At 34.9% G+C, this 12,121-nt stretch overlaps 4 protein-coding genes and 1 non-coding gene across 11 annotated transcripts; 2 read left to right on the top strand and 3 right to left on the bottom strand.

The window, feature by feature from the left end:
- Positions 1-117: 117 nt before the first annotated feature.
- AT2G39782 (uncharacterized protein) lies at positions 118-597 on the top strand (the record flags this gene model as incomplete). The annotated part of the gene is made up of 1 exon (NM_001125007.1): positions 118-597. The coding sequence occupies one exon, from the start codon at positions 118-120 to the stop codon at positions 595-597; it is 480 nt and encodes a 159-aa protein (NP_001118479.1).
- Positions 598-858: 261 nt separating this feature from the next.
- RNS2 (ribonuclease 2) lies at positions 859-3,517 on the bottom strand. 2 transcript variants are annotated; one of them, NM_129536.5, is made up of 9 exons: positions 3,197-3,517; positions 2,950-2,978; positions 2,759-2,832; positions 2,536-2,637; positions 2,390-2,393; positions 2,067-2,158; positions 1,641-1,802; positions 1,287-1,371; positions 859-1,168 (listed from the first exon to the last, which is right to left on the bottom strand). In NM_129536.5, the coding sequence occupies exons 1-9, from the start codon at positions 3,376-3,378 to the stop codon at positions 1,119-1,121; spliced, it is 780 nt and encodes a 259-aa protein (NP_030524.1). In that variant the 5' UTR covers positions 3,379-3,517; the 3' UTR covers positions 859-1,118. The 2 variants fall into 2 exon arrangements, with proteins under 2 accessions (NP_030524.1, NP_001118478.1); NM_001125006.1 differs by lacking the exons at positions 2,067-2,158; positions 2,390-2,393 and having other exon boundaries at positions 3,197-3,412.
- Positions 3,518-3,601: 84 nt separating this feature from the next.
- Positions 3,602-6,078, bottom strand: CYT1 (Glucose-1-phosphate adenylyltransferase family protein). 3 transcript variants are annotated; one of them, NM_001202784.1, is made up of 6 exons: positions 5,797-5,938; positions 5,123-5,258; positions 4,979-5,041; positions 4,651-4,890; positions 3,756-4,564; positions 3,602-3,667 (listed from the first exon to the last, which is right to left on the bottom strand). In NM_001202784.1, exons 2-5 carry the CDS (start codon positions 5,231-5,233, stop codon positions 3,893-3,895), a joined length of 1,086 nt encoding a protein of 361 aa, NP_001189713.1. In that variant the 5' UTR covers positions 5,234-5,258; positions 5,797-5,938; the 3' UTR covers positions 3,602-3,667; positions 3,756-3,892. The 3 variants fall into 3 exon arrangements, with proteins under 3 accessions (NP_001189713.1, NP_181507.1, NP_001325272.1); NM_129535.4 differs by having other exon boundaries at positions 3,626-4,564; positions 5,797-6,078; NM_001336797.1 differs by lacking the exon at positions 5,797-5,938 and adding an exon at positions 5,551-5,762 and having other exon boundaries at positions 3,649-4,564.
- A 445-nt stretch (positions 6,079-6,523) lies between these two features.
- Positions 6,524-6,664, top strand: MIR8121. The gene has a single exon (NR_140465.1). It is a non-coding gene; the product is annotated as a microRNA ath-MIR8121 precursor (primary transcript).
- Positions 6,665-8,373: 1,709 nt separating this feature from the next.
- BPM3 (BTB/POZ/MATH-domains containing protein) lies at positions 8,374-11,631 on the bottom strand. Of its 4 annotated transcripts, NM_001336795.1 has the most exons (5): positions 11,033-11,625; positions 10,199-10,547; positions 9,836-10,112; positions 9,228-9,276; positions 8,374-8,862 (listed from the first exon to the last, which is right to left on the bottom strand). In NM_001336795.1, the coding sequence occupies exons 1-4, from the start codon at positions 11,419-11,421 to the stop codon at positions 9,257-9,259; spliced, it is 1,035 nt and encodes a 344-aa protein (NP_001324349.1). In that variant the 5' UTR covers positions 11,422-11,625; the 3' UTR covers positions 8,374-8,862; positions 9,228-9,256. The 4 variants fall into 4 exon arrangements, with proteins under 4 accessions (NP_001324349.1, NP_030522.1, NP_001324348.1 ...); NM_129534.4 differs by lacking the exon at positions 9,228-9,276; NM_001336796.1 differs by having other exon boundaries at positions 8,841-9,276; positions 11,033-11,547.
- Between the last annotated feature and the right edge of the window lie 490 nt (positions 11,632-12,121).

The following is a 12,121-nucleotide window of genomic DNA, read 5'->3' as shown; positions in this document are numbered from 1 at the left end:
ATATTTTCCGAAATAAAAGGATACTCTTTTTTTTTAGTTTCCCCTAGAAATATATATATATATATATATATATATATATATATTTAAAATTCACAAGACCTAACAGCCAGAGTCTCAATGACAAACTTAGGGAGACAAAAAAGGAGACTGATTCGCGAAGGGAAGAGAAAGATTGATCATCACATAGAAACAAAGCTAATCGTGAAGATATTACGTGCATGCACAACCGATGACCAAAATCTTTTGCAACATCCAAACTACTATAAAGTTATTGCATGGACAGACCCTGTAGAACCATACACAACACAGGTATGGGTTTCCAAAGGCAACTATTGGAAGTATAATACAGAATTGGCGATTCCCTTAGATTCTCCTGCAAAATATCTTTACCTAGAATTGTTTAGAAAACATTCTTCTAGAGATCCTGCAACATCAGATGGAGAAGTTGCCATAGGTCGGGCTAAGATTCGATTGCCAAAGGATGGAAAGTTCTCTGGTGCAGCTCGTCTCGTTGATTTGAACAGTGATCGTTGTATCGTGGATAAAGGAACTCTTGAATTGTCTTTGGAACTAATTCATACGATTGTAGTAACATAAAAGTTATCTTTGTCATCACTTTTTCTTTGGACAGTGACTTGAGTTTTATTTTCTTTTTCTTTTTTATAAAACAATTTGGGGGATTATTGTTAAGATTTACGATCAGTTGTAGTTGATTTGATATGAGTTTATCTTTCTATAGCATCTATTCGTTGTATATATCTGTATATATTTCTTGTTGGTCAGATATATTCGTTAATTATACGTAAGCAATTAAGCATAAATATCTAATCGAATTTTGTAAACTGGTTTGATAAGCCATCAATGCATCAGTCAAGAATGAATCATTGCAACTAAGTTGATATAATTCAATTTACCATAGAACTCAAATGTTGATATCTTCTTATGGATTTTCTGATCTTCTACATTATTAGAAAGAAACTTGATTTACCAGTAATGATGATACATATCCAATAGAACGAAATAAGCCAATCTTTATAGGTTTTGGTAGTAAAGTTACAACATCAGAGACATGTATGTATTGTCTCTCAGAAGATAACAAAGCTCCCATCTTTTCCGATTCAAAGAGCTTCTCTTTCTGTTGGCATCTTCAGAACCATAGCTTCACCATCTGCATAACCCACAAATATAGATGTCATCACATTACTTCTTATCATTTTTATCATATATCCATTACTTATCTAATACTCTTGCAATTATGCCTCCTTCAAGATATGATTTTTACTTACCTAATGGCGTGTATTCCGGCAAACTTACGTACTTGGGGCATGACTTTCTAGATGTCAAATCTTGTGAACCAACACAGTCCCTGGGCTGTAGTCATGAATTAACAAAACTGTCAGAAACTGGTGCCATTCTCAAAGTCTAGCAAGATGTTTTAGCTTTAAACCAGGAAAAACAGTAATAATGTTAATGATTAGCAAATCTTGCCAAACCAAGCAATTTCTACACACAGCATTAAGACTTTGTCTGATAATTTCATAATGCTTGGAGACATGTTATTTGAGTTTTCTTATCATGCGAGAGCAATTTCAGACTTTAAAAGGAAATCAACAATCTAAGAATGAATCTCGAAAACAAACCTTAAAATCTTTATAGAAGCATATACGTATTTCATCGATTGCATCTCTTTTGCAAACCACTTCAGGGGTGATATGAAATGCATTCTGAATGGCTGTTACGATACCTCCTAGAGGATACTTTTCACTGTTGGAAGCAACATAGCCAGCTTGATAAAGGACATCCTACCACATTTACAGATGCAGAGGCATTAAGAACTTATCCAAGAGAGAAAAAATGTAAGAAAGTGTCTTCACAAACTGATAAACTGACAGAGCAGAGGAAATCTAAGATACATGATCATTTACATCGCATAGAAAAACTACATTGCAGAAGAATGCAAGCAAATAGTTAACACATGTAAATCTTCCGTATGCCCAACTTTCTTATTTAACCAGTCCACTATGCATTATATCATAACATAAAAGCATAACTCGATGAAGACTTACCGTGACATTATGCTTCAAGTAGAGATTAAGTGTGGTAAGGAAGTAATTATACTCATCATGAAAAACAGGAGAAGAACAAGTCCCATGTTTCTCTGAAAATAAAAAATTATCAGCAAAATCGTTAGAGAGAGAACCTATGTTATCGAATTAGCATATAACCAAACCCGAATGTATTCTGCTAACTAACTCACTGTTATGCAAAAGGTTGTGAGATTAAGCATGGAACTCTATAACAACACCAATGAATCAAGTTCTATACAAATTATGTGGAAGGAAATCGAAAGAAAAATCAAATTAAAGAAGTAAAGATTGAATATAATTACCCCACTGCCAGCGTGTATTGCAAAGATATACATGACAACCAACAAATGAAACAGAGTTAGTTTTGGTGAAGACTGAAAGACAATGTCATAGGAGATGGAAACACCTATCTATGAAAAGTTAATAACAGATGTGAAAAGATAATCACCTCGTGGCCCCAAAATGACCCTTTCCCACCATTGCATGATGATGGAGAACCACAACTGAGACTAGGCCAGTACTTCTCAAGACCATCCATCAACGTTGAAATCTGCAAATTTTCCTCCTCTCAGAATCTTCTCTTATGATATAAAAACATGACTTGTATTACCATCTATCAATCTACTTAAACTTAAGAAAAGTCTAACGAGGACCAATTATGAATGTTTTACCTCCTTCTCTTTAAAGTCAGATCGATAACAACATGAAGGCCACGAACCATCGTTATAGTCAGGCCATAACCCATCTACATGATTAGATTTAAAGAGATTTTAGGTTGCATAGTTTAAAACTCAAAGACATATATACACACAGAAACATTGATTCCTGAAACTGAAACTAAAGATTGAAAGAGTTTACTTACGAATTGTGAATTGAGTTGGAGCATCGGAGCTGGAGAAGTAAAATATAAACAACGTAAGTTCAAATCCAAATCCTTATCTGAGCTTAATCGAGATTTCTCCAATCTATATAAATAGAAATTCTCAAACAATCTCTCTGTTTTGTTCCCACATCTAATGAATTCAGATCCTTAACTACCCGATACATGATAGACGATAACAATTCCAATATGAGATTGGAGATCGAGATAAAAGAAGATAAATATTTACCCTCTGCAGCAAGCGTTTTTGGAGCAACAATGGCGAGTTCCACGGCAATAGGTTCCAGGCCATTGAAGAGATAGAGCGAAATAATCGAACTCCCTCTGAGATCGATTGAGTTCGATGACGTCTCCGGCAAATGCTCCGGCGATACACGCAACGAGAAGGAGAAGACATAAACGTGACGCCATTGACTTTAATTCGATTGAAACCGTTTTTAGCTCCGAATTCAGATCGGGTCACTGTATACATTATGTGGAGGGAAGTTAAGGGTATTTTAGTCTTTCCACGCTAACGAATATTCCTCTATGCCTTGGATTTGGAGAAACCCCAATGGATATTTGTTGCTTCTAATTTTTAAAACCTTTTTGGATTATCAATGGTCATGTTAAAAAATTTTATCTGCATTATACATGCTATTTTCAAGTTTTTTTACAATGACTACTATTGAATTTTGAATGTTACTTCACAAAAAAAAAGCTTTATAATTAATGAATATTCAAAAGTATCTCACATAAAATGAGAATAAATTTTTTTATAAATTACAAAACAAAAAAAGAGACAAAACAGCAAACGACCCTAACAAGATATACAGCGTTTTGATTGATGCTTATTCAAAAGCCATTAAGAATTACGAAAGCGATTTCAAAGTTGAAGAAAGGACACAAAAAAAAAAAAAAAAGTTGCACATATAATATCTCATTTTCACATCACTATCTCTGGCTTCAAGATGTTTGATTTGATCTCCTTGTGTGGCAAAACAACTCCTCCATTGCTATAGATCTCATCGCTCACATGAACATCCTCACCGAGGATCGTCATGTTCTCGATCCTGGCCCATTGACCAACCGTTGAGTGCCACCCGATGATACTGCTCGAGATACACGCATGCTTCTTGATGCGGACTCCACGCATGACCGTGCATCGGGAGAGTCTGACTCCTGACTCAACAATGCAGCCTGGACCAATGGCAACGTCTGGTCCAATCAAACATCCTTCCCCAATTGTAGCGGTTTCGTCAACAAGAACATTCCCAACTATGTGTGGCCCACTGGTTAATTTGGCAGGAGATTTCTTCCTAAGGGAGTCTAAGTAGAGTCTCAAACCCGTTATGTAGTCACGGGGTTGCCCAATGTCCATCCAAAACCCTGGTAGCACCATAGCATAGAGCCCTTGCGCTGCTGCAATCTTAGGGAAAGTCTCTTTTTCGATTGAAGTCGGTCTTAGCTCAATCTTATCAAGAACAGATGGGTTCAGAAGATAAATCCCAGCGTTGATCTTGTTACCTACATACAGTTTTGGCTTTTCCACAAACTTCTCCACTCTTCCAGTGCTTTCTTCCATAACAACCACTCCATATTTCGACGGTTCATCCACCTATATAACCAATACATGCAAGTCCACATTAGATGAATAACGTACTTATCTCGTAACTGGAGAGTATTATGTTTCGATAATCTCACCTTTGTTACCATTATGGAGGCTTCCCCACCGTGAGATTTGTGAAACTCAAGCATTTCTTTAAGAGGGTACTCACTAATCACATCACTGTTAAGAACAAAGAAGGGCTCTCCAGATCCATCAAGCAATTTGTCTCTCGCTAGAGCCAGAGGACCAGCGGTACCTAGTGGCTCGGTCTCTTGTGAGCAAGTGATTTTGATTTCCAGCTTGGTCTCAAAGTCCTTCAAGAAGTTCAGCATCACCTGTCGAAACAGAGCAAATGGTAAATACAAACATATGTAAACAGAAAATAGCTGCAAAAAAAAAAGTTAAGAGAGATTAGTATCTTACCTCTGGCTGATAATTGATGGCCAAAACCACTTCATCAACTCCAACTGCCTTAAGAGCCTCTATCTACAAGAAAACATGCCTCGGTTCAAACATAGGCATAGGTAAGAACTGGCAGACTAAAGCGGCAAATTTAAGATAGATTACCTGATGAAGGATCATGGGTTTATTAGCAAAATCAACAAGGGGCTTTGGGAAACTGAGAGTCAATGGTCTCAAGCGAGTGCCGAAGCCTCCAACAAGAATGAGTGCCTTCATCTTGATGATGCTCTAACTCCTTTTCCTGAAAATGCAAACGTCAGATCTTAACAATGTCTAACCAAAACATGCTAGAAACAGAACAATCCATACAATAACTTGAGCACATAAAAAAATGATTCATTCAGATCTAATCAAAGTGGATGCAACCGACACAAAACAATAATCAGAGAAAAAGGTGAATGAATTCAGATCCAAATAAATCAAAACGATACAACAAAAATAGTTCTTTCCAAAATTCAGACAACAAGAGCTCAATACCAGCTGCTAAAAATGTTGGACCAAGCAATAAATCAATGAAACCTAATAGTACCCACAATCAAAATTCCAGCTTTAAACCCAGATCGGATAAAAGTCCATCATTTCAAGATTAAACATAAAAGGCTGGGACATTATGTCATCAAATCGAAGATTCGAATACAAATCCCATAATCTGTTCCGGAAAATCGAATTAAAAACCAACAACAGCAAATACAAAATGAGAATTCAAATCACAAACGATGAAAATTCGAAGAACATGCATATCACAACCAGAGAAGTAAGCAAAATTGCAGGGGCATTACCTTGAGAGAGATCTCACCGGATCAGAGATCTGAGCTGGGAAATGGCTGTAAATTGGAAGAGATCAGCCTGAGCGGTTGCGTCAGGCTGAGCTGTGATTAAGAAGAAAGAACGTTCGTTGGCAAAATGATAGGCAAGTTTTTTCCAAAGGAGACTCCTTTTGTTTATATACACCGTTGAGAGAAAAATTGAGTGCGTATTTACCAAAATAAATAATTTAATAATATGGTACTTACTTACTTAGAAACCAATATTGATTTTTATTCACATGTTGAATGTTGACTTTTTTGGGGGAAGTAAATTAATTAAAGGTCACGTAGACGCTTATACACCAATCTTTCTTCAAGCCATTAATTAATGGCTCTTTTCTTTTTCTATGAATATTTTAGAGACAAGGGTTCTTGACAAAATAAATACGAATAATAAATGAGAAAATGATTTTGCAATTGTAAATGCCAACAACAAACAGAATTAATGTTGTGTTGACATTTACTACTGTAAATGATTTGTTTCAGAGATGATAAAAAAAATTCTGTGTTTTTAAAGGGATGGTATTATGTCAGTTTTTTTTAGAACGAATTTGAAGAGCATCCATCTAGAACGAATTTTTTTTAGAAAAAGTCAGTTTTTTCACTTTGGTAATTAAAAAGCTAGAACCAGGTGTTGACATCCAATTGGTGAGTGTGATGATAAGTGCATCTACTAAACTATATATATTTGAAATTTTACATAAATCCTTAAAGTATAATGGTTTAGTGGTTTGAGTTGTCCTACTAATTGTTCAAGGTAACGAGTTCGATCAACAGACCTTAAAAATTAGTTAAATGTAAGTAAATCAAACTATTACATCATTATAGTTTTTAGGTAAATTTTCAAATATGGTCATATTTCTTTTACTGTTTTCAAATTTTTTATCAATAACATGATTTTACCGTTTTTATTAGCCAAAAAAAAAAACTGACTTACCTTTTTATGTATATGCATAACTACAAGTTCTCTTTGAAAATTTGAATCCAAATCAGCAATTGCTTTTGTATATTTAGAGTTATGAATTTTTCATTTAAAAAAATAAATTATTTGGAATAATGACAATCGACCATATTAATAGAATCTACATTTAGAAGAATTGAATTATTGTGGTTTTGGCGAATGGTAGTGGTATCATCGTCAAAAATTTCTGTAGGTATTTTATTAAACTTATGCTCTTTTGTCGAATTGAAGGTGTTATTTTGTTAGTTAGTTTTTCTTTCCACAAACTAACTTATCGATGTGTATGGGTATAATATTTCTACATCAGAAGGAGATCTTTTTAGGGTGTTCACATTACCAAAAAAAAAATTACGTTATAAAAAAATGAACTTATACACTATTTTATCAGCTTTCATTCAAAGGAAACTATTCAGTGTCGAAAAAGATTATTTGTATTCCTTCCTCCCCAATAACCAAAAATATAAGTATATTTCAAGTTAATCAGTATTAACATGGATTAAAAGCCAATATTTTGGTGATATAATAATCAAATCGTTTAAAGTTTTTATGATTTTGGCTTTTAGTAATCTAAACAATTGAATATAACAAAAAAAATAAGAATCTGTCTCCAGGATTCGATTTGAGTATGGAGCAGTAATATAGAAACGCATTCGTATTGTGTAATGTCTCTGTTATGCGGGCCAGTCGTTTGGATAAGACCAAAGCTGAGGGCCTGAGGCTGTGAGTGAACGAACACTAAAGAGCTACAAAGAATATACCTAATTTGATCCATCACAAGATTCACATTTTTTTTTCTTCCAATTATTGTTCGTTTGTTTTCACATGTTCTTCCCCACGTGACACCGACAAGGTACCTTCATTTTGTTTTTTTTGTTATTCTCCTTCTTAGTAAAGTGGTGCATATCAATAATTTTTTTAAGAAACTGATTTGTCTAGATCATCAAGATGTTCTGGTGTTGGACCGGTTTTGATAGAGATTTTTGGTTTAAGAATAATGGTTGAGAATTCTTTACATATTTATGTACATAGGATTTTCACACCTTGAGATTACCTAGAATGAAACTAAGATTCTTTTCAAGATTGATACATCGAGGAACAAAAATCGAAACATAGAGGCTACAATATTATATCATAACGTATATATTATGATTTATGACTAAAAAAGAAGAATAGAGAACCCCAGATCTAACGTTTAATTAAAAGCATAGTCCATTTTGACAAATACACGCCACCATCAAACGCGGTGACCCCATATGCATACACACATCATAGTAACAATACTGTATAAATTTTGGTTGATTTTAAAGTAATACTACAATACTTTAGAAAAGTTAAATGAAGGAATTTAGAAATGAAAAAAAAAAAAAAAAAAAAGTCACAAAAAGAGAAAGTTATGGAAAGATACCAAAGCAACATCGTAGTTAGGCAGCACCTTGATTTCAGCTTTGACTCACCGACGTTTTGCGCCAATAGATTTTTCTTCTTACATTCTTCTTCTTTAAGCAGTACGTATATCGTAAATTCGTAATCATCACGTCATTTATAAAATGATAGCTAACGTAACATAGTCAAACATGCTTTCAATATATAGCGACGTGAAAATCATATTGTGGGATTTAATGAGAAATTGAACAATCTGGTACAGAGTTTTAGGATTTGTTTTGAGTCAATTCTCACAGCTCTTTGTGGAGATTGTACTTTCTTTTGTCCAGAAATGTAAAATGATTGACACAAACAGTTTGGTTCAGAGTTCAGGCCTCTATAATTCTCACTGGTAAAAAAGTTCACGGGATGACTTGGAATTCATAAACTCTGCTTGAAACACAATGCATAATTCTAGAATTTTGCATACGGTATGTAATGATCCTAAGACACTGCTCGCACTTCTTTTCGTGTTCTCCTCCTCAATTGCCTCACATTTGTAGTGTCACACCCTAATACACTGCTCGCACTTCTTTTCTTGTTTGATTGTCCACTCGTCGAGCTCTTATCTGCTGCTGCAACAGTGTTCAGCAACTCAGATAACAAAGTGGGACAGCTCTGTTTCAAGTGCTTGAACCCTTCGGACTTCATTACAGCTGCACAAAACAACATCACTTACTTTTTACTTTTCCTGGATTCTTTTCATCCATAATATCATCCAACTAATAACACTCTATTACACACAAAAGAAAAGTCCACCATGTTGGAAAACAACATATCCATATTCACCAGTTTCAGTTTTAGAGAAAGAAAGAAATGTTTAGTTTTAAGTTCTGCAAATGATTGCACTACCTTTAGATGTGATAACAGCATTTACGTGGAATTTAACATTAAGACCAGGACATGTGGTATTGAATCTCTATCTTCCAGAATGCAAAATATATTTTACCCATTGGCTAGTCATTGTTAACTTTAAAACTAGATTGTCGATAAAAATAATCAAAACAACTAATTATCGCACCTAGTTGAGGATGATAAACCTCAAGCCGTCTAATCAAGCATCGAGTCTCCTATATACAAATCGAACATAAGAACAAGAAAGTTAAATAGTACACTAGCCAGATAAGCTATAGGTAACATACACAAAAAAAAAAAAAAAAAAAAAAAAAAAATTAGCTCACAAAACTTCCATTAATAATACACCCGACATCTTTAATGGATTACTATTACACTAAGCACCAAGCACCAAGTCCCAAATGCATTATATAAACCGGATCATACAAATAAGGCAGATGATCCTTCATACAAGGTTTTAATCTTTAAAAATATATAGTTTCGTAAAGTTGTTCTCTCTGTTACTATTGCCATTGTTTCTAGTGTCAAAGTATAGCTCAAGTTGTAGGTTGATGAAAAGGATTCCATGGCAGTACCTTTAAACTAAGTTTTACCACATTGATAGTAACACCAATTCAATGCAGGACCTATACATTCTACTATCTCATCATATGATAACAATGTTGCAATTAAAGCACGAAAACATGTATTCAAAAGAAAAATACACGAGTGTGAGTCTATATAGGCATCTAAAAGTGCAGACTGAAAAAACCTGAAACTATATGCAACCCGTACCTCCCAAGTTTGCTGGAGATGCAACAAATTCTAAGCAGAACGCTTTGAGCTGTAAGAATTGGTGCTGTTCAGCCAACGCAAGTGTTGTTGCCACATTATCAACATCAAGTTTTTCGCATAGCAAAACTTCACATAATATCTTTAACCTTGCAAGGTCATAGAGGTCAGCAGCTGCCAAGAGATGTTGTATCATGTTTGTAAACGAACTGGCAGAAGTTGACCCGGTAATTTCATGCACATTAGGAAGTACATCGGTGTAAATGAAGCTAAGCATAGCCTGTAAAATTAAAACATCCCGAGTCAGCAAAACTGTAGTTGCATGTACTGCCAACTATTCACGATGTAATATTGAACAAAAATTACCTTGAAGATAGAAGGTTCGATGTCGTCTATCACTATTCTATCCACATTGTTATTCCCAATTGGTCCAAAAAACTGAGCTCTAAAAACTGGGGAGCGTGCCGCGAGAATCAGTTTGTGAGCTTTGTATGTTTCATCTCCGACTTGGAAAGCTATGTCACAACCAACTTCAGAATCTAACAAGTCTTTCAATCCCTGACCCATATTCGACAGGGGTAGCACAATGCCATACTGTTTTGGACCCTCGAGTCGGGCTCTAACAACGCCAACAGTACAATTGATGACAAGACAATCATCCTTTAAGTAGTCAGAGGTTTCTAAAGCTGATCGTTTGAAAAAGCGTTTGTAACCCCTGAAATTTGTGATGATAAGTCATGATAGAGAAAACACCAACTTCCAGAAGGAAACCTCACTTTCAAGGAAATGAGTCAATATATGAAATCAACAGATGATGCAAGAGTTCAAAAAAAGATTCACGAAACTTCAAAAGCAACATGCACACACCTTAAACCTCTCAAGGGATTCAAAAGCCATACTTTAAAGAAAGAGAAAGAACAATATGAACCATACAATTAAAAAAACTTGTGCTTTACACAATTTTAGCCGTAAGCAAACAAAAGCACAAACACATTGATAAAGTTCCTTAATTGCTTCTGACAGAGAAGCACTAGCAGCTCATTCCACCACAAACATTTCTGCAAAATAAACTATCAACATGCAATTCAAGCAGAAGATAAACAACATTACTAAAACCTAAATGCAACAAGCCACAGTAACCTAACAAATGCGATTATATCATACTACAACAGCAAAATGAAATGGAAACGAAGCAATTACCACATGCTTCCTTTATACTTAAGTGTATAAGGACCACCTTCAAGCGCCCGATCAAAGTGACTATGCACCTTATGTTTCCCTTTCCCACTCTGATCCATAAGCGTAAGCTCAAACAAAGCCCTAATATCATTAGAATCACTCGCTAAAGCGATGAACAAAGAGATATACGAGGACTGGTCCTCCGGGTTCTTCCCATCAGGATAGAAGTAAATCGCCCAATCGTATCCACCAACGGAGAAGATATCGCTCTGTATAAACTTCCCAGGGCTCATGCCTTTGGCTAGAGAGTAACCTTGAATCGTGAACTGGTGCGAACCGTTCACCGTTTCGATGAACGACGTTGAAACGGAATCAGGTATCAACTGCTCTATACCTCCGACGGTACTCATGATCTCTTCGTCGTCGATTACGAAGAATTTTCCGATGGGAGAATTGTGAACTTCATGAATCGACGAAATTGGATTAACCTAGAAGACGAGAGGTTGTTTGTGAAAATTATGAGAATTTGGGGGAAACTGTTTTCGCCTTCTTTATTTTTTATTTTAAAGGATATTAAATGTAATGGGCTCGAAAGTAGTGTCCAACGACCATAAGCCAACATTATTGTACATTCTTAATTTCATTTAAACCTTTGTCTCTCTTTCTTTTCAATCTTGTTTGAATGGTTATCGCAGTCGAGGTGGACAAATCCGTTTGCGATTAGTCCGTTTCATCTACAAGATGGACAACAAACCGCTACAAATCAATTATATTTGTATGTAAAAACAATCCATTGTTAGTTTACAATGATTTTTTAGGTAAATGAAAAACGTTTTAATCCGTATACGGATTTGTTCGCTTCAACCATTATATTCATTTGCATGAAGACTGAACCGCACTGTGTGATATAATTTTAATAGTAAAACAAATATTTATTACTATTAGAATCTCATCGCACTTTATCATAAGAACATTTAACATAAATATTTTATAAATATGATTATATTCAATCACATGATTAAAAAAAACCAGTTTTTAGTAAAATCTTTTCATCATTTGCCGATAACGTTTAACAAACTATCATGTACTATTTTTTTTTTTTTTTTTTTT

Source organism: Arabidopsis thaliana, chromosome 2, assembly GCF_000001735.4.
Source record: "Arabidopsis thaliana chromosome 2, partial sequence".
Taxonomy (NCBI): domain Eukaryota; kingdom Viridiplantae; phylum Streptophyta; class Magnoliopsida; order Brassicales; family Brassicaceae; genus Arabidopsis; species Arabidopsis thaliana.
Note: the sequence above shows the minus strand (reverse complement) of the source record. Positions and strands in the feature narration are given on the sequence as shown.